The sequence below is a fragment of the Protomyctophum bolini genome (genome assembly GCF_963924005.1).
Source record: "Protomyctophum bolini genome assembly, chromosome: 4".
Classification (NCBI taxonomy): Eukaryota; Metazoa; Chordata; class Actinopteri; order Myctophiformes; family Myctophidae; genus Protomyctophum; species Protomyctophum bolini.
The window spans coordinates 40,738,644-40,763,849 of NC_137865.1; the positions used below are offsets into that span (position 1 = coordinate 40,738,644).

At 42.8% G+C, this 25,206-nt stretch overlaps 2 protein-coding genes across 2 annotated transcripts in view; one reads left to right on the forward strand and one right to left on the reverse strand.

Moving 5' to 3' along the window:
* Positions 1-17,722, forward strand: part of LOC308313537 (cadherin EGF LAG seven-pass G-type receptor 1-like) — an 81,411-nt gene extending 63,689 nt beyond the window's left edge. The window contains exons 22-36 of the mRNA XM_080760710.1: positions 104-347; positions 968-1,138; positions 1,603-1,729; positions 2,311-2,511; positions 5,100-5,274; positions 6,439-6,551; positions 6,974-7,053; positions 7,634-7,760; positions 8,037-8,162; positions 8,566-8,693; positions 10,872-10,984; positions 13,193-13,333; positions 14,671-14,907; positions 16,642-17,212; positions 17,475-17,722. Coding sequence (XP_080616836.1) covers positions 104-347; positions 968-1,138; positions 1,603-1,729; positions 2,311-2,511; positions 5,100-5,274; positions 6,439-6,551; positions 6,974-7,053; positions 7,634-7,760; positions 8,037-8,162; positions 8,566-8,693; positions 10,872-10,984; positions 13,193-13,333; positions 14,671-14,907; positions 16,642-17,212; positions 17,475-17,499 — 2,579 coding nt within the window. The 3' untranslated portion in view covers positions 17,500-17,722. The remainder of the gene's footprint in view (positions 1-103; positions 348-967; positions 1,139-1,602; positions 1,730-2,310; positions 2,512-5,099; positions 5,275-6,438; positions 6,552-6,973; positions 7,054-7,633; positions 7,761-8,036; positions 8,163-8,565; positions 8,694-10,871; positions 10,985-13,192; positions 13,334-14,670; positions 14,908-16,641; positions 17,213-17,474) is intronic.
* Positions 17,723-22,465: 4,743 nt separating this feature from the next.
* Positions 22,466-23,732, reverse strand: LOC308314727 (gamma-crystallin M2-like; the record flags this gene model as incomplete). Its single annotated transcript, XM_080762388.1, has 3 exons — positions 22,466-22,753; positions 22,865-23,107; positions 23,700-23,732. 3 exons carry the CDS (start codon positions 23,730-23,732, stop codon positions 22,472-22,474), a joined length of 558 nt encoding a protein of 185 aa, XP_080618514.1. The 3' UTR covers positions 22,466-22,471.
* Between the last annotated feature and the right edge of the window lie 1,474 nt (positions 23,733-25,206).

The following is a 25,206-nucleotide window of genomic DNA, read 5'->3' on the forward strand; positions in this document are numbered from 1 at the left end:
ACATTAACATTGTGTTAGTAGCTTATTCCTTCAGTTCAAAACTGGAAATTTGCCGTAATCCAAGGAACGGTTGGTAATGCATGAAACCCTTTTGGTTTGGCAGTCTCCACGGAGGCCGCCACTGTCACGCCGCCCCCTGCACCACACACGCCCGCCTCCACCGCCCGTTCTACTGAGTCAGCGTCCTCCTCGCCAACGTCTCCCACGACCACCACGAAGACCACGTCCGCTAAGAGGAAACGCCACGCGGAGACGGCGGGCCCTCTCCCGGTCGCCGTGGTGATCATCTACAGAACTCTGGGAGATTTCCTGCCCGAGAATTATGACCACGATCGGAGAAGTCTGAGGTAGGTGCACTGGTGGTAAACGACGTCATTCGGCTGGCAAATTAAATATATATAGCAATAATGAAAACTAAAATAAACAAATTGTTTGTATGCGGTTGTATCTACAATGAATGTGTCATTCATGCCCTGATGAAGACTCGAAGGAGTCGAAACATGTTGGCGTTTTATCTTTAATAAAGTACCCTTGATTTTATATCTGCCCTCTCATCCTTTTTTAACCTCGGATCACCCCTCTTTCTTGTTCCATAATATAGTGCCTTTGATCCTTGAATCACCAAACGTTCCTTTTTAACTTTTCTACCTGGTTGATTTCCTTTTCCCCCCCAGAAATGTGTCAGTGTTCATGATGTGAAATGAATACTGTTATAGTGTATTCAGATACTCGCATAGTTTCATTATATAGATATTCCACTGTTAGGTTCTTAGGCTTACGTATGATTCATGTTGACTATTTTTATGCATTTGATGTATTACCATGGTTTTGTTCTTACTGTAAATCGCTCTGGATTAAGAACGTCTGCTAAATGCGTATAAATTGGAATTGTCTATTGACTTCATATTTGTGTGTGTGCGTGCGTGTGTGCGTGCGCGTGTGTGTGTGTGTGTGTGTGTGTGCCTAGGCTGCCCAACCGGCCCATCATAAACACGCCCATAGTGAGCGCGGTGTTGTACAACGAGGCCGCTCCGCTGCACGGCCCTCTGGACCCGCCAGTCATCACTCTGGAATACAGACTGCTGGAAACCCAGGAGAGAACCAAGCCCGTCTGCGTCTTCTGGAACCACACGCTGGCGTAAGGCCGGGCCGGGTTTTATGCATGTACATTTGTCTTTGTACAACAATGGCAGCATGTAATAATCACTGCTTGTATCTAACAAACCCATTAAGATCTGGAACGCATCTGTGTCACCTTAGCTTTTGACCAAACATTTAGGCCTGACGTCAAAATAAAAAAAAAGTATTCTGAAATAATATATATTCAAAGATTTGTGCCGCATTTTCACAATTTACCTGGAACAACATATTTTCAGATGGGGGTCGATTGATCGAATACATACATACAAAAAGTTTTCAGCACCACTGATGTACAGTAGAAACATAGTTTTTCAGAAAACATTTGTAGAATCTGGTCTCAAATCTTAAAGTCAATACAGTAAAAAAAAGCAAACTAAAGTAACTCTTTTAAGAGTTACAATATTTTCTGTCCAAATGTATCGTCAGATAACTGACAGCCATTGTTCTGTTGGTCCACTCCAGGGTTAAGGGAGAAGGGGGTTGGTCTGCCAAGGGCTGTGAGCTGGTGTCCAGAAACTACAGCCACATCAGCTGTCAGTGTACACACGCCTCCAGCAGCGCTGTGCTGATGGACATCTCCAAAAGAGAGGTTTGATTTAATGCTTGTATTATTCCCACAAACACCTAAGTCTACTTGCCAGTCCTTAGAGCCCCATTGTGAACCGGGACATTTTTAGTACCCTAATGTTTTATGTTAGAAATGTCAAGTACAGCATGGGACCCCAGCATTTAGAAAATGCCGGATGGGCAATTTTCATAATAGGGGGTTATATGTGACCATACCCTTTTACAATCTATATAAGGCAAACATTTCAAAATGTATGTCATCATGCTTTAAGTAGCATGTGACGTGTCAAACTAGGGGGTTTTCATGATTCTGAATCCATTCCAAGCATTAGTTTTGCACAAAAAAACGCCCATGGCCACGTTGAGAGCTTGTAGATCGACTATTTTCAGCATGCAACCCAAGTGTGAAATGACTTGTGTATTTTACTTACACTTGGATCTCTTGTCCACTAGTCCCTTCCTAACATTGTAGTCTCGTTTTTATTTGTTGACGAAATTGTCAATTATATATAGACAGTCATCATAGCTTATAGTTTCCATTTATTTTTTCGTCAGTGAAAAAAAGGTGGTCGACGGTTTTGTTTGTTTTGTTTGTTGCTCCAGCACGGCGAGGTCCTCCCTCTGAAGATCATCACCTACACCACGGTGTCGGCCTCGCTGGTGGCGCTCCTCATCACCTTCCTCCTGCTGGCCATCCTCCGCAAGCTGCGCTCCAACCTCCACAGCATCCACAGGAACCTGGTGGCGGCCATCTTCCTCTCCGAGCTCGTCTTCCTCTTCGGAATCAACCAGACGGAGAATGCGGTGAGGCATACAGTACACAGCAAGCACATCAGAATCAGCTGTATTCATTTGTCACAGTTTTTACAAAGTAAACAAAGTGGGTGCAATTTTTGGGGCATAGTTCCCGTCGTGTTCATTTCCAAGAAAATAAATGGAAGAAGGGGGGTGGGGTAAGGAGATCAAGGCAGGAAAGTTTGTACCACAAAAATGTACAAGTAAAAATGTTTCAGATATTTAAAAGCTTGTTTTACAAACGGCACATTCGTATGGTCTCTCTTCGCTTTCTGTTGTTTAGAAGCTTGTTTTACAAACAGCACATTCGTATGGTCTCTCTTCGCTTTCTGTTGTTTAGAAGCTTGTTTTACAAACAGCACATTCGTATGGTCTCTCGTCGCTTTCTGTTGTTTAGAAGCTTGTTTCACAAACGGAAATAAGCTTCGGAATGGAACACATATCCCTGTTATGTTCCCTGGCATTAAACGTACAGTAAATGCAACGTTTGTAATAATAAAGTTTATTCCTTGTAAATTGAAAGGGCAGTGAACAACGTTCTGTTTGATATGATGCTTTCTTTACCGAGTGGGTTGGAATGCTGACAAGGAAAAGGCACAGTGCAGCAACAAGGTTTTGACACTACGTATCGTGGTGCTAATAGATAGCATAGAAAAAAATATATACATATAAACATGTTTAACATGAAGTACATGACCAGCTAACAAACTTGTACGAGTGTATTCCCTGGCTGCTACTCGGTTGTTTGTTTCTTTATTATAGATTTTCCCCGCGGGGTAGATGCATTTGTGAAACGTAACACATACTGGGCTTGTCTTTGCTCTGAGACAACATGTTAACGGTCTCATTTAGAGATTAGCAAACTATGTCTGATCTGCCTCCAGGCAGGGGTTTGTCTTCTGTTTCTCCTGCAGAGCATAACAGTCTTCCATTAGCCCATTTAGACCTGAGAACTGTCTTCTAATCTAAATCTAATCTTCTAATCTAAATCACGACAGTTTTCAGAAAAAACCTAGATATTTCTATCAGTGGTTCTCAAACTATTTAATGTCAAGGACCCCCAGAATTATATGTAATTGGCCGCCGACCCCAATCTCAATTTCTCAAAATATCCCAGGGACCCCCAGAAGCAAAGATTTGAGTTAAAAGCGTCCACTGGGAAAGAATATATTCAAAGATTTGAGCTATGAGCTTGTAGATCTGCTATTTTGCTATTTTCAACAGCTAAAGTTTAAAAGCAACACAGGTGCGTACCCGTCCTTGATGGATTAGACGCGGTGCTGTCTTTGGGGTTCATCCATTGAATAACAATTTCATCACCAAACACACCCTATTATTATAGCCGCATAGCCCAGGCTTATTATTATTATTTTTAAAGTCATTGTGTAGAACGTACAAGGATGTTTCGGCTATTACATGGAGACAGCGTAACATTATTTCCCTCTCGAGAGCCACAGATATACCTTAAAGCTGTGATGTGTTTAGGTTTCATCCAACCCATTGTAGTGCATTTAGGGATGTACTGTACATGGTTTCAGTAACCTCATTGGGTTTCATTTCAATGGACAGATTGCTGCCTAATTATCCTCCAGTAAGTGGAGCGCAGGTAGAAAGCTTATCCAAACAATAACAGACATTGCTCTTGGTGATGATCGCCCTGTATTTGAAGGCCTTCATCTGTAATCCACACCTAAATTAACAAGTAGGCAGATCCACCTCAGAAGGCTGGAACATGGGAAAGCCTTTCATTTATAATATAACAACAACAATAAACAATGCTTCTTATCACCTGACATGGGGGAGTTTCCCCGGCTGGACGTAGCGTGTGGAGGAAACACGTTGTTCCGACTAGTTCCTTTCCCCTCCATCAGGCGCCCTGGGGGAGGTAGTTTAGAGACCAGGATTACTACATGTTTTTTGTGAGGGTACCTACCCTATATACCGTATATATATATAGGGGACACGGGGAGAACATGCAAACTCCACACAGAAAGGCCCTTTCGCCAACCTCGCCTCTGGTATGGGCACTGATGATGCGGAGGAGAGAACAGGAGTATATTTGGAGGCTGTGGATCTTTGGACAGAAAGTGAAGAATCAACATTGTTACGTAACATTTTGAGAGTCGCTATAAGCTTAGAGTCGCTGATAACTTAGTTAAATAGAGCACTACATACTTATACTCTTTCATCTCTCTGTGTTAGTTCACAACACTTTGTTGAGTGCTCGGATCGTCCCTCTTTTGTAAACTTTGTTGAGTGCTCGGATCCGACACCAGATGTCAATGTCTGCGGAAAAATAGTTAATTTATCTTCTGTCCGGACCCATTTAGACCCGAGCTCGATTCTACAAAATGTCTTCTAAATCATGACAGTTTTTTGAAAAACGTATGTTTCTATATTTCTACATGTGATAGTGAATGTCTCTCTCTCTCTCTCTAGTTCCTGTGCACCCTAGTGGCCATCCTCCTCCACTACTCCTACATGTGATACTGAATGTCTCTCTCTCTCTCTCTCTCTAGTTCCTGTGCACCCTAGTGGCCATCCTCCTCCACTACTCCTACATGTGATACTGAATGTCTCACTCTCTCTCTCTCTAGTTCCTGTGCACCCTAGTGGCCATCCTGCTGCATTACTCCTACATGTGTACGTTCTCCTGGATGTTGGTGGAGGGTCTCCACATCTACCGCATGCTGACGGAGCTCCGCAACATCAACCACGGACACATGAGGTTCTACTACGCCATTGGCTGGGGCATTCCCGCCATTATCACCGGTGAGAGCTACAGTGCGGTACGGTACGGTACGGTACAGTACAGTACAGTACAGTACAGTACAGTACAGTACAGTACAGTACAGTGCGGTACGGTACAATACAGTACAGTACGGTACGGTGCGGTATGGTACAGTACGGTGCAGCGGGAGGCAAACGAATTCCCTCAAAACACAGTTTTTAGATGCGGGAGGCAAACGAATTCCCTCAAAACACAGTTTTTAGATGCGGGAGGCAAACGAATTCCCTCAAAACACAGTTTTTAGATGCGGGAGGCAAACGAATTCCCTCAAAACACAGTTTTTAGATGCGGGAGGCAAACGAATTCCCTCAAAACACAGTTTTTAGATGCGGGAGGCAAACGAATTCCCTCAAAACACAGTTTTTAGATGCGGGAGGCAAACGAATTCCCTCAAAACACAGTTTTTAGATGCGGACTACGGTACAGTGGCATGATGCACATCATGTAGAAACAACACACGTTTACAAAGCGCCCGAGAACACGCACGCATACACACACACACACACACACACACACACACACACACACACACACACACACACACACACAGACTTGTATGCATGCGTGTGTCAAATGCAGTCTTTTGTCTGTTATTTGCGTAACAGTATTTAGTATTACATCAAATAAATCACTCGCTAGTGTTTGAATGGATAACTTGTTTAATTGAAAACAAACAGTATGCATACAAATAATTCTAACATGAAACCTGCTGCACACAATATTGAGTTATTTTTATTTGTTGTTTGTGTTGTTTTTGGCAGCAAATTTAGATTTTAGTTTTAGTCATGGTCTCTTGAATAGTCTAGTTTTAGTCGACTAAATATCATAAGATTTTAGTAGACTAAATCTACAGTTGATTTAGTAGACTAAAATGTATTTTGACAGGCCTTGATGCCGTCGTATGATTGCGACGCGTTGTGAGCTTGTAGATTGGCTATTTTCAGCATGCAACCAAGTGTAAAATGACTTACTACTGGATCTCTTGTCCACCAGTTCTGTGGACTGGTGGACAAATTGTCATCTGTTGACATAATTGTCAATACATTTAGTCTTAGTTTTAGTCATCGTAGCTTAGTTTTCATTTACATGAACACTGATTTCATAGTATCAATGCGGTTCCGTTCTTCCTCTGTGTCCCTCTCCAGGTCTGGCAGTGGGCTTGGACCCTCAGGGTTATGGAAACCCAGACTTCTGCTGGCTCTCTGTCCAGGACACACTCATCTGGAGCATCGCAGGGCCCATAGCCATAGTAGTGATGGTGCGTGTGTGTGTGTGTGCGCGTGTGTGCGTGTGCATGCGCGTTTGTGTGTGTGTGTGTGCGTGTGTGTGTGTCGTCCTTATTTAGTTGTAAAGCTGAATTCGACAGTGAGTGCTGAATCGCCTTCATGTTTGAGTAATTGCTCACGCACCCCCTCCTAACACCAAGTTGTTGAAGTGTTGAAGTGTTGAACTGTTCACTTCGTGTTGAACGCTGTGAAGTTCCCTTAGCTGACTCAGCCCCGTTGGAGTTGCAGCCCAATGTGGACAGAACAGTAAATCCTCGCCCCCTCGAGTCCCATAAATAGGGAAAGTCGCGAGAGGGGTGGCGTGACCATTTAATCAAACGCGAAGGCGTTTTCGCACTGGCATTTTGACAGCAGTAGATTCAACCATCCACTCTTTCCTTCCTTGTGGTTTCAGGTCAACATCGCCATATTCATCCTGGCAGCAAAGGCCTCGTGCAGACAACGGCACTGGTCCTTTGAAAAGACAGGAGCTGTGTGAGTTGCCTGAGAAATGACTCGCTTGTTTATTAATTACTTTAATTGAAACGTTATCCCGTTTCATGTGTTGGCCTGTTCTCACAGTTCTCACAGTTCTCACTGGACAACAGTGAGTCAGAGATGATTACTTGTAGCTGTGTTCTCTACTTTAAATTAAGACCTGGAACGCTGTGTCAGCTTTGAACCCCTTTAACCATTATTTTATTCTTTAGCTATTGAAAAATAGCAGATCTACAAGCTCGCACCAGAATGCTGTGCTACGAGCTTGTAGATCTGCAATTTTAGAAAAATCGTGAAAATGTGTGCAAATCTTCACGCCAGACATTTTTTACTTCAATCTGTTGGGGAACAACATAATTCACAAGCTCACGACACGTCGCAGCGGACAGCTTGTAGATCTGCTATTTTCAGCATACAACCAAGTGTAAAACAATCATTACGACTCCATCAAGGCACTGCCAAAATTCAACCGTAGATTTAGTCGACTCAAATCTTTTGACATTTAGTCGACTAAAGCTAGACCAACACTAAAACATTTCAGGTGACTAACACTGACGTCTCGATCGTCTCCTTTCAGCTCGTCTCTGCGACTGGCCTTCCTGCTCCTGCTGCTCCTCAGCGCCACCTGGCTGCTGGGGCTCATGGCGGTCAACAGTGACGTCATCTCCTTCCACTACCTCTTTGCCATCTTCAGCTGCCTTCAGGTTGCTCCATAAAACTTCAAACGCTTGATTGAGAGCTTTGTTTGTAAAACTTATCTTATTGAGGGGGGGCGCTATAGCCTATAGCCCCATCTATGCACGTGTGTGTGTGTGTGTGTGTGTGTGTGTGTGTGGGGGGGGGGGTGTGGATCTGACCTTTTGATTTTGAGTGTTGGCAGCCGTCATCAACTAGAATTACAATAGATTTAGACTTAAACATTCCCCATGTTGTCCTAATATGAACAGCCACAACCTTACCCCATCTTTCTTTACCTCCAGGGTGTTTGCATTTTCCTCTTCCACTGTATTTTCAATACGGAGGTGAGGACCAACTTGAAGGACGTCTTCACAGGGAAGAAAACCATCGCGGAGGAATCCACCACCACCCGTGCTACTCTGTTGACTGTAAGTTAAAAACCTCATGTTTCTATATCAATATTCATGTCAAGGACCCCAAAAATGATATGTAATTGGCCACGACCCCCATCTGAAAATATGTTGTTCCAGGGAACAACATATTTTTGATTCTATTATTTTGATTCTATTATTTAATCCATATATAAAATGTGCCCATCGTCAACAAGCCCCTCTAGGCTGTAGAGCGATGCGATCAGTTTTCATAGCACTAATTTGACAGAGATTATCAATCTCTGTCTCGGGCACATGACCGTGCACTTGAACTTGACGGTGATTTACGTCATAGGCCCCGATGGTGTTTTAACAGGTGGCATGGATTAAAAGTATTTCTGAAAGCTGTGGTTTCATCACATGCTGGATAAATAAATGTGCTCTTCCTTTTCTCCCCCAGCGTTCGTTGAATGGAAAGCAGTCGTTCACAGAGGACGACGGTCTGTATCGCACCACCATAGGAGAGTCCACAGCCTCCCTGGACACCACCACCCGGTCAGGACGGAGCCACAGCAGCAGCCAAGCACGGTAAGGCTTCCTCCAACTCTGAGCCATTTAGACCCCAGGACCCGTGTCACTGTATAGTTTCAACCGCTTTAACCATTATTTTAAACTTTAGCTGTTGAAGAATAGCAGATCTACATAGCTCGTAGTGCGGTAGCCCTGGTCCAGTGCTTACAGCGAGTCTCTCTCTGACGCCCTGTGGAAGTCCCTTCCGCAGCCCTCTAGCGATTTTCTCACTCCCATGCGAGTGTTTACAATTCCCAGCAAATAAACAAAACGACGTAACTACTCACCGAAATAAAGCCTGCTAGACCTTGGTAAAAGTCTATTCTCGTAGCTGGGAAGTGTCTCAGGTCCCCAGCTTCTCTCTACATTTAATCATTAAATAAAATGAATCCAACCAGATCGGCGCAGGCAAAACCCGGAAATGCCGTAGTAGAAGAAATGACTCTGCCCAGTAAATTCAGGGTACATTGCGTTGATGACACAAAGTGCATTTTAGAGTGAAGCTGGGGACCTGAGATGCTTGCAGCTTCGAGAATAGACTTTTACCGTAAGGTCTAGCAGGCTTTGTGTCGGTGAGTAGTTAAGTCGTTTTGCTGGGAATTGTAAATACAATTGTAAATACAGATCTACTACGAGCTTGTAGATCTGTACGCGGCGTCCATACATACTTTGGGGGGGTTCCCCAGATGACAGTGAAGTGACCATTTAAGGACTTTTAAGAACTTTATGACAACAACAGAAATTAAAGAAAGAAAAGACAAAGACCATTATACTGCATTAAATGTAATCAACAAAGTACATTATGAAAAGTGGGTGTCACTTTGTCTATGAGAGTTTTTGCTGTGCCTCTGGTGCCTTAACCCATTTTGGGTGGGAACCCCTTTTGGTGTTTCAAGCATTATGTTACACTTTAGCTATTGACAAATAGCAGATCTACAAGCTCATAGTGGCGCGCTATGAGCTTGTAGGTCTGCTATTTTTGAAAAATCGTGAAAATGTGGTGCAAATCTTTGAATATATATTATTTCGGAGTCAACATTTTTAACTCAAATCTTTGCTTCTGGGGGGTCCCTGGAACAACATATTTATCAGATGGGGGTCGGCGGCCAATTACAGATATTTGTGGGGGTCCTTGACATGAAAATGTTTGAGAACGACTCATAAACATGAGGTTTTTCCAGAAAACTGTCATTTGTAGAGTCGTTCTCAGGGTTATTGTCCCCTCTTGACCGATAGAACGGTTCATGATGCAAACTAGCAACCCTGGTCACACAAGCCCTGTTTTCTAACCAGACAGCTGCTACAGCAAGTAAATAAGGGCAGAAACAAGCCCCTATACTGCATACTTCTGTCAGAGCGTTTCATCTGCAATTACACTATTCATTGGGTTATATTAAAGTCAGCATGCCTTTGCTTAGGTTACCCTTGTTTGAGGTAAAAATACACAACATACTTAACAAATAAAACTCCACATGGTGTCCTTGTGAGGCACTGAATCATTTATTCCAGGAAGAAAAAAAAGGCTGAAATGTGATTAGCTAAGGAAGGATTCACCTTTTCTCTCGGAATCTGTTGGAAAAACGATGATGTTTAAATTCTGCGTGACTTCAATATTTTACCACAAAACAACAACAACACCAAGAATAATAATCATAATAACACCAATACGTGGATCCTTTGCATCGTCACACGCTGCCCATCTGAAAGGACCTCCACCCTGTTCACCCTGAGCCCAACAGGCAGTGCTGTAACAGTGTTGATTTTGACAGCTGATTGTAGTTGTAGTCTTTTGAATATTTTTCATTATAGTTACATTTTTGTCACCTGGAATGTTTTCGTGTTAGTCTAGTTTCAGTCGACTAAATATCGTAAGATTTTAGTCAACTAAATCAACAGTTGATTTAGTCGACTAAAATGTATTTTGGCTGGCCTTGATGCCGTCGTAATGGCTGATTTGAGCTCGTAGATCGGCTATTTTCAGCATGCAACCAAGTGTAAAATGACTTTTATAAATGTATACTTGTCCACTAGTCTCTTCCTAACATTTTAGTCTAGTTTCGTATTTATTGATCAAAGTGTCAATAGTCTTAGTCATCATAGCTTAGTTTTCATTTCAGAAAAAAGGTAGTCGACGAACATTCTTCGTCATAGTATTGGTCGACAACACCAACCTATTGTGACTTATCCTGTTCAAAGGGAGGACTCTGGACAGAAGCGAACCACCACCTCCTCTGGCTCGCTGAAGAAGAGTTACCACGGAGGAGATGGACATTCCTCCGGCTTTCTGCGCAAACGCTCCAAGCGAGAAGGTGAGGAAAGATGGGTTTAAATTCCTTACCAGTGTTGCAGACTCTATTTCTTCCTCTTGTACTGCCATTTGTCCAGCACCTGGGCTAGAGTGGATGTGCTTGCTGTAAGCTCATTGCAACAGCATCATTTCTGAATTCTCAGAGGAATAGACAGCACACCAGTGACACCTAGTGGCAAACTCAAGTTACTGACATACATTTACCTAATAACCACCCAGGAGTGCAAGGAGGATGCTGTGGGCTAGGGAGATGGATGCCACACATCTTTTTTTATATTACTCCTCCAGATCGTTACACAGTATCTCTAAAGTCATGTGTTCAAGACGGATCTGTCCGATATTTCATATTCCATCCTAATTGGCTAACATTGTCTTTAAAAGTTTGCAGGATTTGCCCGTTTTGAACAAAAGGCCTCAAATCATGAACACAGCGTGTAATTTACATGTACATTACATCTTTCACAGACTTTCCTACTTGGCTGAATATATCCCACCTTTTTCACATTGGCCTGTTATAGCGCCACCAACAGGTGGATTTTTGCAATACACATTTTGCCTCAAATCATCCAATTGCCATCCAAGGCATAAGAATGGTACCCATTTCACATTGGCCTAATTACCTGACGAAGACCCACAGAGGTCGAAACGTAACAATAAATAATTTTCCTGGGAGCTACAACTCAGTGTGCGGACATCCCTTCCTTTTTCATTGTACGTATTTTTCACCAGCACCTGTAGAATTTCTGGAGATGGAGTGCGTGCTTCCTGTCGTATCCTAAATTTTATGTTTGTGGACATACACCAAAATCTGGATATAGGAGGGGCTAGCTGCACGCCCCTCAAAAATGGCAAATATGTGTAGGGATAAGAGGCAAGGAATGGCGCAAGATATAGCCAATGGTGTCCCTTTCATGCCAAGATCACAACCGTTGACCAACCATATTATTTATATGAAGATTTATTCATGTGCGTTTGTGGTCCAGGCTTAACTTCCTCTCACTCGAGCCATTGCACCCGCGGGCACAACAGCAAATGATGGCCTGTCATTAGAACACAGCAAGAGTCCGCCATTACATGGCAGCTCAGACTCTGAACACGTAACCCCTGACAGGCCAGACTCTGAACTGGGCCTCACATCACCCATCCCCCATTCGCCCCCTTCTCATGAAGGAACTGTGAGGCCACCAGACCCGAGTGGCTGCAGTGCTGCACCACTCAAAAGAATCACACCCTTGTGAAGTGAGGGGCGCTCTTATCATCTTACAACATCGAGGAGGGAATCCTATGATTAGGTGATGTAATGATGATGTAAAACAAACGGTGTCAAAACAAACAAAACAAATTATCTTTATTGTTAATGGGTTTTAATGTTTGTGTTAGGGACCAAACAAACATTAATTTCTCTTCATTGTCAAGGGCGTTTTTAAAACAAACATTGAACTAAAAACAACTAAAACCTGTATATAGCACCACTCAAAAAACAGCAACAGAATACAGTCAAACACTTATTCCAAAAGGGATAGCACAAAAAAGGTCCTTGCGGTCTTGTTTCCATTTAGGCCCTATGCAATCAATTCATAGACATGACGTGAAAAAAATAAAACAGGTGATCGATAAAACAGGCGACGATCACCTGGAGAAGTGTTCATTTCCTCTCCCGTGCATGGCCTCCTGAAATGTGGATTTTCAGGCCTGTTTTAAAAGATGATCTGTTGGCCTGGGCCGTGGCTCAGCGGTCCAGGCACCTTGGCTGGTAATCCAGTCTGGCAGTGTGCCGTGGGTTCGAATCCCGATCCTGACGGCCTTTACTGCATGTCACCCCCCCATCTCTCTCCTCATTTCCTGTCAGCCTACTGTCTATCCCTCCATAAAAAATATAAAATAAGGAGAAAGCCACAAAAAATACATACATACAAAAAAAAAGATCTGCACTTTAGCTGCTAGAGTACCCCCTGCCCTCAAACAAACGTTTTTTTTCCTTTTTTTTTTTTACAGTGTACACTGTCACTGTACAGTATGTGAACCATGGTGACATTGATAAATTATTGATAAAAAGCTATATTATTTAGGCCCAAAATCTATAAATCTCACTATTAAGGCAACAGGCCGGTTCCACATGATGCACAAGGTGCCCTTTTTTCACTTGAGCACCTGCCCCTCTACATGCCTGTGCACGCCACTGACGTCTCTTGTCTTTGTCTCGCCACAGAGTCGGACTCTGACAGCGAGCTGTCGCTGGACGAGCACAGCAGCTCCTACGCTTCATCAGACAGCGAAGACGAGGAGAGGAGGAGGAGACGGAAACAGCGCTGGAACAACGAAGCACAGCCTCAGCACAGCACGCCTCTTGGTAAGACGGCCAAATACTACAACATGTCTTCCTAAATCCTCCCAGTTATTATTATTATTTTTTTAATGATCAGCACTTTATTTAGATTTTTTTACACACAGAAAACATAAAACATAAAATACAAACAAGCAACAACAACAACAGAATACGTATTCATGGACATTATGTATGAACACAGAAACAAAATATAAAACAAGGATAGACAAGATAAACAAATAAAAATAAAAATTAATCAAATTAAAAGTTTAAATTAGTTAACACGACCAAACACGCAGCATCATCAACCGTATCATATCATAATATAATAATACAATAAACACGCAAAAGGGCATTGCCTGACCATGGATCACACCAAAGGACCTGCAACATGACTGAGGAACACGTTCCACTTCGAATCATATTTATCCAACTGATTATTCATCTTAAAGGATAACCTCTCCAAAGCAGCCACAATACCAAGCTGAGTGAAAATCCTTCCAGTTGTCTGAAAAACATGTTTCTATGTCAGTGGTGCTCAACCTTTTTTCATGTCAAGGACCCCCAGAATTATCTGTATTTGGCCACGGATCCCCATCTGAAAATATGTTGTTCCAGGGACACCCCAGAAGCAAAGATTTGAGTTAACAATGTTGGCTCTGAAAGAATATATACCGGTATTCAAAGATTTGCACTACATTTTCACGATTTTTCAAAGAGAGCAGATCTACAAGCTCGTAGCTTGTAGATCTGATATTTTTCAATAGCTAAAGTATGACATAATGCTTGAAACACTAAAAGGGGTTCCCGCCCAGAATGTGTTAAGACTCCATTCATCCCAAATTGATGATTTGTTGCAGTGTATTGTTGAATGCACACCATATACACCAGTGTATAGGCTACAGGAAAGCTGTTACACATTAAATGCAAGAAAATAATCAAATGAGAGGGTTTAGGATTTATAAATATCGGGGTGGCATTGGCATACCTGCGTGGGTAGAGATGTCATTGGGGTGGCATATATGGGTAGAGAATAGAGATGTCATTGGGTTCCATTTGTACACCTTCAGGGTTACAGACCTGTAAGGGTCCATTTGGGACCCCCTCAAGGAACCCTGACAAGAACATTACAAACACTGGTATCGGATTGGTACTCGATATGCAAGTTATGGGTAGTTATGGGTATCTGTGCATTTCTACCCCTAATAGTTAGGATTCCACAAAGGTGTTGCAAATGTGCAGTTACAAAACAAATATATCCCAGAGGAGGTTTTAATTGTTATCAACCCTCAATAAAACACTAAAGTAATCCATTCGTTTTTTCTTGTGAACTTACTATGCCACACCGTACTGTACTGCAGTGGACACGGTAGCCAATCCCGTGAAGCCTTACTGGCCGGCGGAGCCTCCGACAGCCAGTGAGAACGAGGAGGAGGCGGAGCCTGGCGGAGTGGCGGAGACCCTGCGCGTGGAGACCAAGGTCAAGGTGGACCTCCACCGGGACAACCAGCTGAAGGGCGAGTCCCCGTCGGAGAACGAGGGCGGAGGCAAAGACAGCGCCCCCTGCAGCTCACCCGACAGCAACCAACCACGGAGAGGTGAGAGAAAGAAAGCACATACTGTACTTCCAAAATGTATTTCCTTTAGAGGATAGCCCCTTGAGATGTATCATCTCGTTTTAGAGGGGGTCCTCTCCTCGGGCACAGCACAATGAATACAGTACAATGAGTACATAGACAAAACAATACATTAAACATGTCGACACAGAACAATACACTGACAACATCAACAACACATAGATGCTCTCCAAACCACTCAAACACTACATCAAGACCAGAAGCAACTGCACTGAAACACCTAACAAAATACTAATATTGATAATAATGCAAATAATAAAAAATAAATATAAAGATAAAGCTAAAAAGAATAATCAGGCATTAAAGTACACACCTCTCTTCAAAAACAAGTACAAATGGGTTTCAGAAGCCTTGAAAATGTTAAATGATGTAATTGATCTCAAAGAGACAGACAAGTTGTTCCAATCTGATGAAGCTTTAAACTGAAAAGCGTCTCCCAATTTCATTAGATGTTGTGGGTACAGAAAAATACAGTTGTTGAGCATGTCTAAGAGGGTATCTAGAGTTATATGTAACTAATAACTTAAAGTATTTTCGTTATATAATGCCGTTATTTTTTAACGCTGTTACCCCCAACACTGGTAATGGGTCTGTTGGATTTTAATTTCACTTCAACCGTCTTTAAAACCTGTGCAAAAGAGAATAATAAAAACAGATAATAAGAATAGAGTCCAGCAGTGTTTCACATGGAGACCATTTATTGTTGAGCTTGTGGGGGAACGAATGTCCCTGGTCAATTTAAACACATGACTCAACCACTATGTCAACACTCTGCCATACTCTGCTTCCTAATAGATGCTGAATAACTTGGTGAGTCACTGTGTATTTCTGTTCCTTGGCCCTTGTGGTAGTGAATTGAGTAGATTTATTTAGTTCCTTCCAACCAACATACAAAGAAGTTTCGGATAATGTCAGTCAGTGTATCTCCGACTGTTGCACTGCATAAAATCATACAGACAGACACCACACCTCAGCCTTCAGGTCGATGTGGATGTCATCATTCTAATGTCCATTGCACAATGGCTACTGGCTATCGGCCTGGTAGAAGCAAAAGGTTACATCTAGAGTTTAGGGGGCCCGGACAGGAGTCAACCCACAGAGCCTAGTCCCTCCACATTGTACCTCTCTGTCCCGACATAGTAGTTCCGGAGTGGTTCCAATGGATTGTGTAGCCCTGGTCTTTCCCTAGTGGGTCTGATCAAGGGTAGCTACTGGGACGTGAGTCGGGACTTGATCACCCCGGCTGGGTCACCTGAGTGAGGGGTATGATGTTTGCGAGACCCGAAACCCCGTTGACCTCAGGATACATCACTGAGGATACGTCCCAGGTGATGACCTCAGGATACATCACTGAGGATACGTCCCAGGTGATGACCTCAGGATACGTCCCAGGTGATGACCTCAGGATACATCACTGAGGATACGTCCCAGGTGATGACCTCAGGATACATCACTGAGGAATCAGGATACGTCCCAGGTGATGACCTCAGGATACATCACTGAGGATACGTCCAGGTGATGACCTCAGGATACATCACTGAGGATACGTCCCAGTTGCATCGATGCAATGTATTTTCATTCGTTCTGATATTGTGACTATGAGGCGACAGCCATAGTATACACTACAGTACACTAGTATTGGAAGGTCATTTCAATACCGTTGAATACATGTTGGCCCCGATCTTTTTGTCTTAGGTATTCTGAAAAAAAAGATCACCTACCCCCCTCCTCTGGCCGACAAAAACATGAAGAATCGCCTTCGGGAGAAACTCAGTGACTACAACTCCCCTGCCATTTCCCCGCGCACACTCGCCCCCTCCTCTCCCACCACCAACCACAGAGGCCTGCACCCACTCCACCCGACCACCGGGGGCAACGGGGTACTACTCGCCCCATCCTCTCCCACCACCAACAACAGAGGCCTGCACCCACTCCACCCGACCACCGGGGGCAACGGCATACTCGCCCCATCCTCTCCCACCACCAACAGAGGCCTGCACCCACTCCACCCGACCACCGGGGGCAACGGGGTACTACTCGCCCCATCCTCTCCCACCACCAACAACAGAGTTCTGCACCCACTCCACACGACCACCGGGGGCAACGGAGCACTTATCAAACTCCCCCCTCGCTCCCCAGTGATCCCTCGGCCGCCTCTGTCGCCGCGACAACGTCACAATGGAGTCGCTACCATGGTAACCGCGATGCTCACCACGACAACGGTGGTCAATGGCACCGAGGAGGAAGCCAACGAATCAGATTCAGAGTAAGTGGGCTAAGTGCTATGCTATATGCTACTTATATATATTACAACATATTTTAATAGTTACATATTTGACTCTTGCAACAATATAGTGAATATAGTGCTGTACAGTACAGCACAGCACCACTCATTTCAGATGGGTCTGATTTTTATAACTAACATGGTGAAAGAGTGTGTAGTAAAATGACTTGCATTGGTAACATTACATTCATTCAGGTTTGTAGTGTACTTACAATAACGTTTTTATTTATTTATTTTAATAAAGTGGCAGCAATGAAACCTCTATCTGACTGGGGAGGACAGCCACAACAACAACAACGTCTCAATGGAGCAGAGAAGTGAAGTGGCCATACGTGTGGAAATGTTACCTGACCATAACGTGACTCCAGCATCCAGTTGATTCTGGCAGGGACGTGCACACATAGACATCAAAGGGGGCTTCGGCCCCTGCCCTTTTATACCCCATCTGTAAAACAACTGCCCTTTCCAGACCATTGAATGCAGCATTCACTATGGTGAAAGAAATGCAAAATGCCACGGAAGGTAGCATTCAGAAGAATTGTTCTCCTGAACTTGAACACAGCATTTTGCGGTGGAACAAGTTCGTTTAGAAATCCATGTCGTTACACATCGCATCTCCACTAGCTAAAGAGTGCTGGGTTGCGCCCCGAAAATAGCTGATAGAGCTTGTAGATCTGCTAGTTTAGCTTGTAGATCTGCTAGTTTCGCAGTTTTTTTGTCCAAAAGTGGACCCTCTTACGGGATTTCAGCCCCTGCCCCTCTAACACGTCCCTGGACTCAAGCATTGAGTTGGTTCTGGAACGCCTCTGGCCCACAAACTACCAATGGATTGTATATTATTGTGTATTGTGAAATATAACTTAAAAAGGGAACAGGGTGAATAAAAGTTCACCAAAACCACACAAGTAAAGAGTATTTGGTGGAGTGTAGGCTGTCCCTGAACTTTTATTTTGTCATAAAAAAAGACTTTTATTTTCTCATGAAACGACTGTGCCATGACTGAATGTGACCAAGTAAAGTACCCAAGCTGTTGATGAGCTTAAACATGTAATATACGTGTCTTTTCACACCTGTAGATAATCTTGTATTTTGGCTATTTTGTACGTGTGTATAGGAGAGAAATCATTTTTATACTGTAAAATAGTATGGAATATACTGTATGTAAGCATTGGAGATTGTTTGTCAGCTATATTTCATTTGAATTATAGTTTGTTTTACATTTTAAAGGATTGTACAGTTGTTTGTTAAAGTCTGCTTTCTGAATGTGAGGCCGACGTTGGACTTATACAGATTCAGCCAATGTAGAAGTCCAGCCTTTTGACCACATGCTTTTGCTGTAGTGCTGCAAAGAAGTTATATTTGGATAAATCAGGTTTCCTCTTTTTGGCAGAAGTTGCAAAGAATGATTTGGTAACTGTTGCAAATTGGATAATGTTTGTAATATAATTTGTTGGTGCTACTTTATTATACCGCTCTAATGTATTTATGCAGGATACTGTGGGATAAATGCTTGAACTGGGCTTTTACAATGGCTGATACAGTGTTATGACTCATCCAGTGTATACTGTACTTGATTCAACGATATTGTAATTAACAACTGCTTAACCCATTCTGACCTGAGATCAGATTCATACGAGGTTTCCACTGGACACACACTGGTCTGATTAACCCATTCTGACCTGAGATCAGATTCTAAAAATGTCAGTCGTTTCAAAAATAGCAGACCTACAAGCTCGTATCGCGCCACTCGGTGGCGCGATATGAGCTTGTAGATCTGCTATTTTTCAAAAGGTAAAGCATAACATGATGCTAACACCAAAATGGGTTCCCGGTCAGAATGGGTTAACAACTGCTTAAGCCGTACAGTACCTATTCATTGTCATATTATGAAGAATAGCAAATATTAACTGACATACAAGCTCATATAATATAAATACAAAACTTCCTATCTGCTCATGATATGCCCAGAACAGGGACTCCAGGGTGAAAGAGGTCAAGTGTAGTGAAAATAGATTCGTTCTCACGTCTGAAACAATCAAAGTACAGTAGATATGTATAGTTGTATACTACTGCCCATTCAAACAGGCCAAGCCATACTCCTAGGCTAATTGTAGAGAATACAGAATTGTGCTTTTATATCATTTGTCAAATTAAAGGAGTTGTCACTGCTTGCTGTGTGTGTAAATCAAAAGGCAGCTGAGAAAACGCACTGAAATTAAGTAAGTTATGTACTTTTAGGCCTACATAAAAGCAGTAATCTGACTGTCAAAAGGTGTCATTTGTGTACTGTATGTACTGTAATGTGGATTGTGTAACACCAATTTCATGTTGCTTCCTTTTTTATGTTTTCTACCTTTTGCTTGATATTATTCCAAAAGAAAGGTACCTATATTGTGTTCCTTTTGATTGTTGAGCATTAGACAATGCCATCCGCACGGTCTCACATGTCCAGGGGGGATACATACAGTATTCACAGAGTTATCTTTCAAATAGCAACACTCCGAGTCCCGTACCTACAAGTATTAATCCACCTTCCTATTCATTACTCACATATGTTTAAAGATGGAGTGCCACAATTTTTTGTATTTTTCCAGTTTTTCACACGTCCATGAGGTGACAATACTTCATTAGACACCGTGGAGTCGTTTTTATGTGCAATGGTGTATTAACTTTGTATTTAGGGTTTCTTCAGCAGGCAAAGCATACTTAACCAGTAAGACGCGCAAACGCGGCAAGCGAACGCAGCTGAGACCCTTCAGATCATGTCTGTCTGTCTGTCTGTCTGTGTGTCTGTCCCGCTGTTACTGTATATGTGGACCTGGCCCCTTTTGTGCCCATATATGGAGCTGAGTGGACCTGGCCCCTTTTGTGCCCATATATGGAGCTGAGTGATTGCTGATGCAACACACTCCATATTTGGATAGCGGGACAGACAGACAGAGACACACACACACACACACACACACACACACACACACACACACACACACACACAGACAGACATGATCTGCTAGGTCTCATAGTAAGTGCTCACTGCGTTCGCAATGAACTGGTGGGCGTGTCCACATACAGTAAAAGCATGATTTTAACAAATACTGTACACTTTTTGGAAAGAGTTCTTCCTCCTAATATTATAATACCTGATGATCATGTTTTAGGGTGAAAATAAATCGTAGCACTCCATCTTTAAGGTGAACAATAAAATGTAAATGATGTAAGTTTTGTTTTATAAAATTAAATTGTTTTTGGCCATGTGAACCATCTTCATCATTCACTCCATTCAGCATTTCTGTGTTTATAAATGGCAAATGTGTTTGTTGTGTCCTAGAGTCAGACACTGGATGTATTTTAATGTTAAATATTTGTATTTATTTTTGTGAAAAGACACTGGAAAGACTGAAAATATGACTTTGCATTTGTAAAATAAACTACTTTTGGATTTATTTCAAGAGAAGTGGAGTTATTGTTTTTCTCCAGTATGTCATGTCAAATCCATCCATCCATCTTTAACTGCTTATCCGTAGTCGGGTCGCGGGGGCAACAGCTCCACCAGAGTGCTCCAGACTTCCCTCTCCAGAGCAACATTAGTGACTTCCCCCTGGGGGATTCCGAGACGTTCCAAGGCCAGTGAGTTGATGTATTTCCTCCAACTGTGCCTTGGTCTGCCCCTCCTCCCAGTGGGACGTGCGTCGAGGACCTCCCTAGGGAGGCACCCGAGAGGCATGCATGCATCCTAACCAGATGCCCGAACCACCTCAGCTGGCTCCTTTCCAGGCGAAGGAGCAGCGGTTCTACTCCGAGTCTCACTCGTGTGACTGAACTTCTCACCCTATCTCTAAGGGAGATGCCAGCCACCCGTCGAAGAAAACTCATTTCGGCCGCTTGTATTCATGACCCACACTTCATGACCATAGCTGAGAGTAGGAACGAACATTGCTCGGTAAAGAGAGAGCTTTGCCTTCTGGCTCAACTCTCTTTTCATCACAACAGTGCGGTACAGCGACTGCAATACCTCCCCTGCCGCTCCGTTTCACCGGCTGATCTCCTTCTCCGTCCTCCCCTCACTCGTAAACAAGACCCTGAGATACTTGAACTCCTTCACCTGGGGTAATGTAATAGAGCACCGAAGTCCTGACGTCACTGTCGGTAGAGGGCGTCAGTCCCCAGGTTCATGTATTTTCTATTTGCATTATAATCCCCATAGGTGGATTTTAGATCTCTTCATATAAGTGAGTCACCACCAGCTGAGCTTATGTCAACGAGGAATCTCAGGAACGCAATGTGTTGACGGCCGGGGCGTGACGTATATTAGTAGCGACATTGCCTTCATATGTAGTCAAGGCTTTTGCGGCCACATTAATTCCATTTTCTCCAGAAACTGGCTGTATCAAATATTAATGAACATCATTAACGACACACAGCCACCCCCCTAACAGAAAGGCCGGGGTGGTCTTTTTTTTTTTCAAACATAGTTCTTATTTGAAGCGATCTAAAATCCCCATATGGCGATTTCAATGCAACTAAAAAAATACATGAACCTGGGGACTGACGCCCTCAACTGAAAGTGATGTCAGACTTCGGTGCTGGGTAATGGGGTATGTCAAGTCAACATTTATAATAGAAGAAATGGCTTAAACAAACCTCAAAGAAGAACAATTATAATTGTAAAATCAGTAAAATACACAGACATGCACGAAATAAACCATGCACATATAAAATATAATTTGACTTTACCACTAACATTTGTGATGTTTAAGTTTGTTAATTACGGTATTATGAGTCAAAGTAATGAAATAATGCGAAACTCAAATATTAACTCAATATTAATATAGTGTAAAATCTTTCATTTTACAAACACTGAAATCTGGACGCGTAATGCAGGACATATAGAAATCAAATGAGCTAAAGAGAAGTAAAAGGATTAGGGATGAGATATGATGGGATATAATTCCTATGGATATTGATAACAAGCTAAAAAATATATTTTAAACTTTACAGTAGACTGCAAGGTTGTGGTATCTCTAATGGTGCATCCATTGATGACTATTGTTTATTTACAGTGTGCTGTACAATGTGGTAGTAGGATTATGCAGGTGCACATATTTTCTTCAGTCTAATACCACAAAATGGCATCCAATAAAATTAAGAAATAAGAAATGTCCCCATTATGTAAAAAAGGTATACTTTATTCATTGACTCAATTGAATTACATTTCCATCAGTAAAGTAGATGGTGAAGAACTTAATAGCAGGAGTCTGTGATGCGCTTCATGCTCATGAACCTCATGCCCTGGCCCATGCCCATGTTCTGGAAGTTCCTGTACTCTCCGGGCCTCATGTACATCTGCCTGCCTCTGTAGTTGGCCTGCTCGTACATCAGCCAGTGGCCGTCCATCACGTTGCAGGACATGCAGTTGTTCATGCGGTAACGGTCCATGATGTTCTCACAGTCGTCCATCATCTCGTACATCTGGCCTCCGAAGTTCTCCCTCTCGTAGATCTTCATCCTGTAGTTGCCCCTGTACTGTGGTTTCAAAGTGCGCGGATGATTAATTTGTTATCTCTGCTGCTGCGTGAATGCTAAATAATATATGGACAGAATGGCTGAAAGAAGAGCTTTCTGTGCTGATCTTACCATGGGGATCATGCGGCAGGACCTGATGTGGTCCTGCATGCCCATCATGCTCATGTGGTCGGCGTACTCGCCCCTCCTCATGAAGTACTGGTTGCCCATGTAGTTGTTGCGGTCGTACACCATGAAGCAGCCCCTCTCCACCCTGCAGGAGTGGCACTTGCTCAGGTAGGAGGACATGTCGGCGCAGTCGCTCTGGCACTCATAAGAGCGGCCCTGGAAGTTCCTGTCCTCGTAGAAGACGATCTGAAGGCGAGAGGACAGTCATTTTAGCCTCTACGAACTGTCCAACTTCGTCCATGTATTGAAGGACCACTTTTCAACCTATCTTCATATAATTGGTCTTTACTAATGATCATGAAAGAATAGCACAATTTTGTGTCTCATAGGAGGGCTGTGCAGTTCAGAAACCCGTCTACCAGTGACATCATCAATGGGGATAGGAAGCTAATAGAAACGGCAGGCTTTCTATTACTAAAATGGAAGCCATCGTTAATACAAATCACGATAATACAAATAAAAAAACTAATATATTTTTAAATCTTGTTAAAATTCGCCTAACGATGATGTCAATGGTGGACGGGTTTCTGAACTGCCCACAGCCCTCCTATGGTACAAAGACTGAGTAGAAAATAATTGTGGTATTTTATCATGAAGTAGTCCTTTAACTACATTAATAACTCTTAATCTTATACACTCTTTAAATTCAAAATAACTACAATTAAACCAAATAATTAGGCCATTTATGAACTGGTTACTATTATAATGTATATATTATACAGTAACAATGATGAACTTTGGACTAATTGTACAGTCCACAGGTGAACTCTTGACTCACCTTGCTCATCATGTTCATGCCGCTGGAGGTCATGGTGGCTGTTATTGAGGTCTGCTCTGGGGCAGGTACGGTGCTTCTGTTTCTGCTGCTGGGGATGGTACGTTGACATCTACCTGCTGGAGGGCATGCCTCTTTATAGCACCTGACCATCCAGAAGACCTATTGTCCAAAAACAACATGAGCCAGCAACGTGTCATAAAAGCCCATAGTACAGTACAGTAGCAGTGGTTTGTTAAAAAAAAATTCAGGGACTGTACTCCAAATGGGTGCTTCTGATAGAAACATAACGGAACAAAAAGCCATTGAGCTACTGTACTGTTTCATAAAACCAGAATATGACACTGCGTGAAAAGAGGAGTTAACGGGCAATCATGGGCACTAGACTTGCCCGTAAACCTCAAGTTAAGCAGGCATATACAGTAATACACGGTAATATACAGGTGTGATGGTACAATTCGGGAGTTTACCGGAGTTTGTTGGAAAGTTTAACAGGAGTTTCCTGTAATATACACTTCCGTATTCCATGCTTTTTGCACAGTTTGATCTGTCACAAGATCTGGCCTCAAACCTTCTCCTCTAATGTAGATGCGTCTAGACACCAAGGGCTGTATTTTGCGTGTCTTAAGTACCAGGTCTTATTCCCTAACTTGAGTAAACTAAAGACCTGGAGGCGTGATCAATGCTCTTTGGCCACTCAGAATAGCCAAATGTCATTGATCACGCCTCGAGGTCTTTAGTTTACTCAAGTTAGGTAATAAGACCTGGTACTTAAGACACGCAAAATACAGCCCCAAGAGAGGATGGACAGTTGGACACAGATCATATTGTTTTTGTTTGAGACGGACAGGGGTCACCCTGAGAATACAGTAGGGGCGCCGATAGCATTATCTTTGATGCGATGTACGCAGTTCAAATACGGTATGATATCATAATCTTCTGTTTGCTGTTGACCTCATAAAGTCAGTAAATCCTCTAATCCAATACAGTACATTACCGACATAACGCAATTCTCACTGCTTCACAATAAGGAACTATTTTACTTAGACAACCACTGGTTAGACGACCACCTCGCTGGAAAACAAATGAAAGCATTAATGCTGGAATTTGTTATAGGACATTGTATTGCATTTATTGAGAAATAAATATAATATATAATACTTAGTTTAGACTAGTCATTGGTTAGACATAACCTGACTTTGCCAGCTGGGGGCGGTATTGGGTAACCATGTGTGTAGCAAGCTTCTTGGATCTGGCAGCGTCGGGTTAGGTTAGACATGGGTTAAGGTTAGGTTTAGGTGTGCTGCCCCGTGGGAGGTTAGGGTTAGGGTCAGGGTAGGCTACTGCTGGCCTGTGTAAGTAACTTGTGTCAAAGGGCAGTTGGTTGGGATGAAGTGGCCTCTTACAATCTGATATTTTGTGTAAATATTCAGTCTTTGTTGTCTTACCATGATGTTCCCTGTTCATACTGTATCTACATGACAGTAGATTTAATTTGAATTAATTTGCA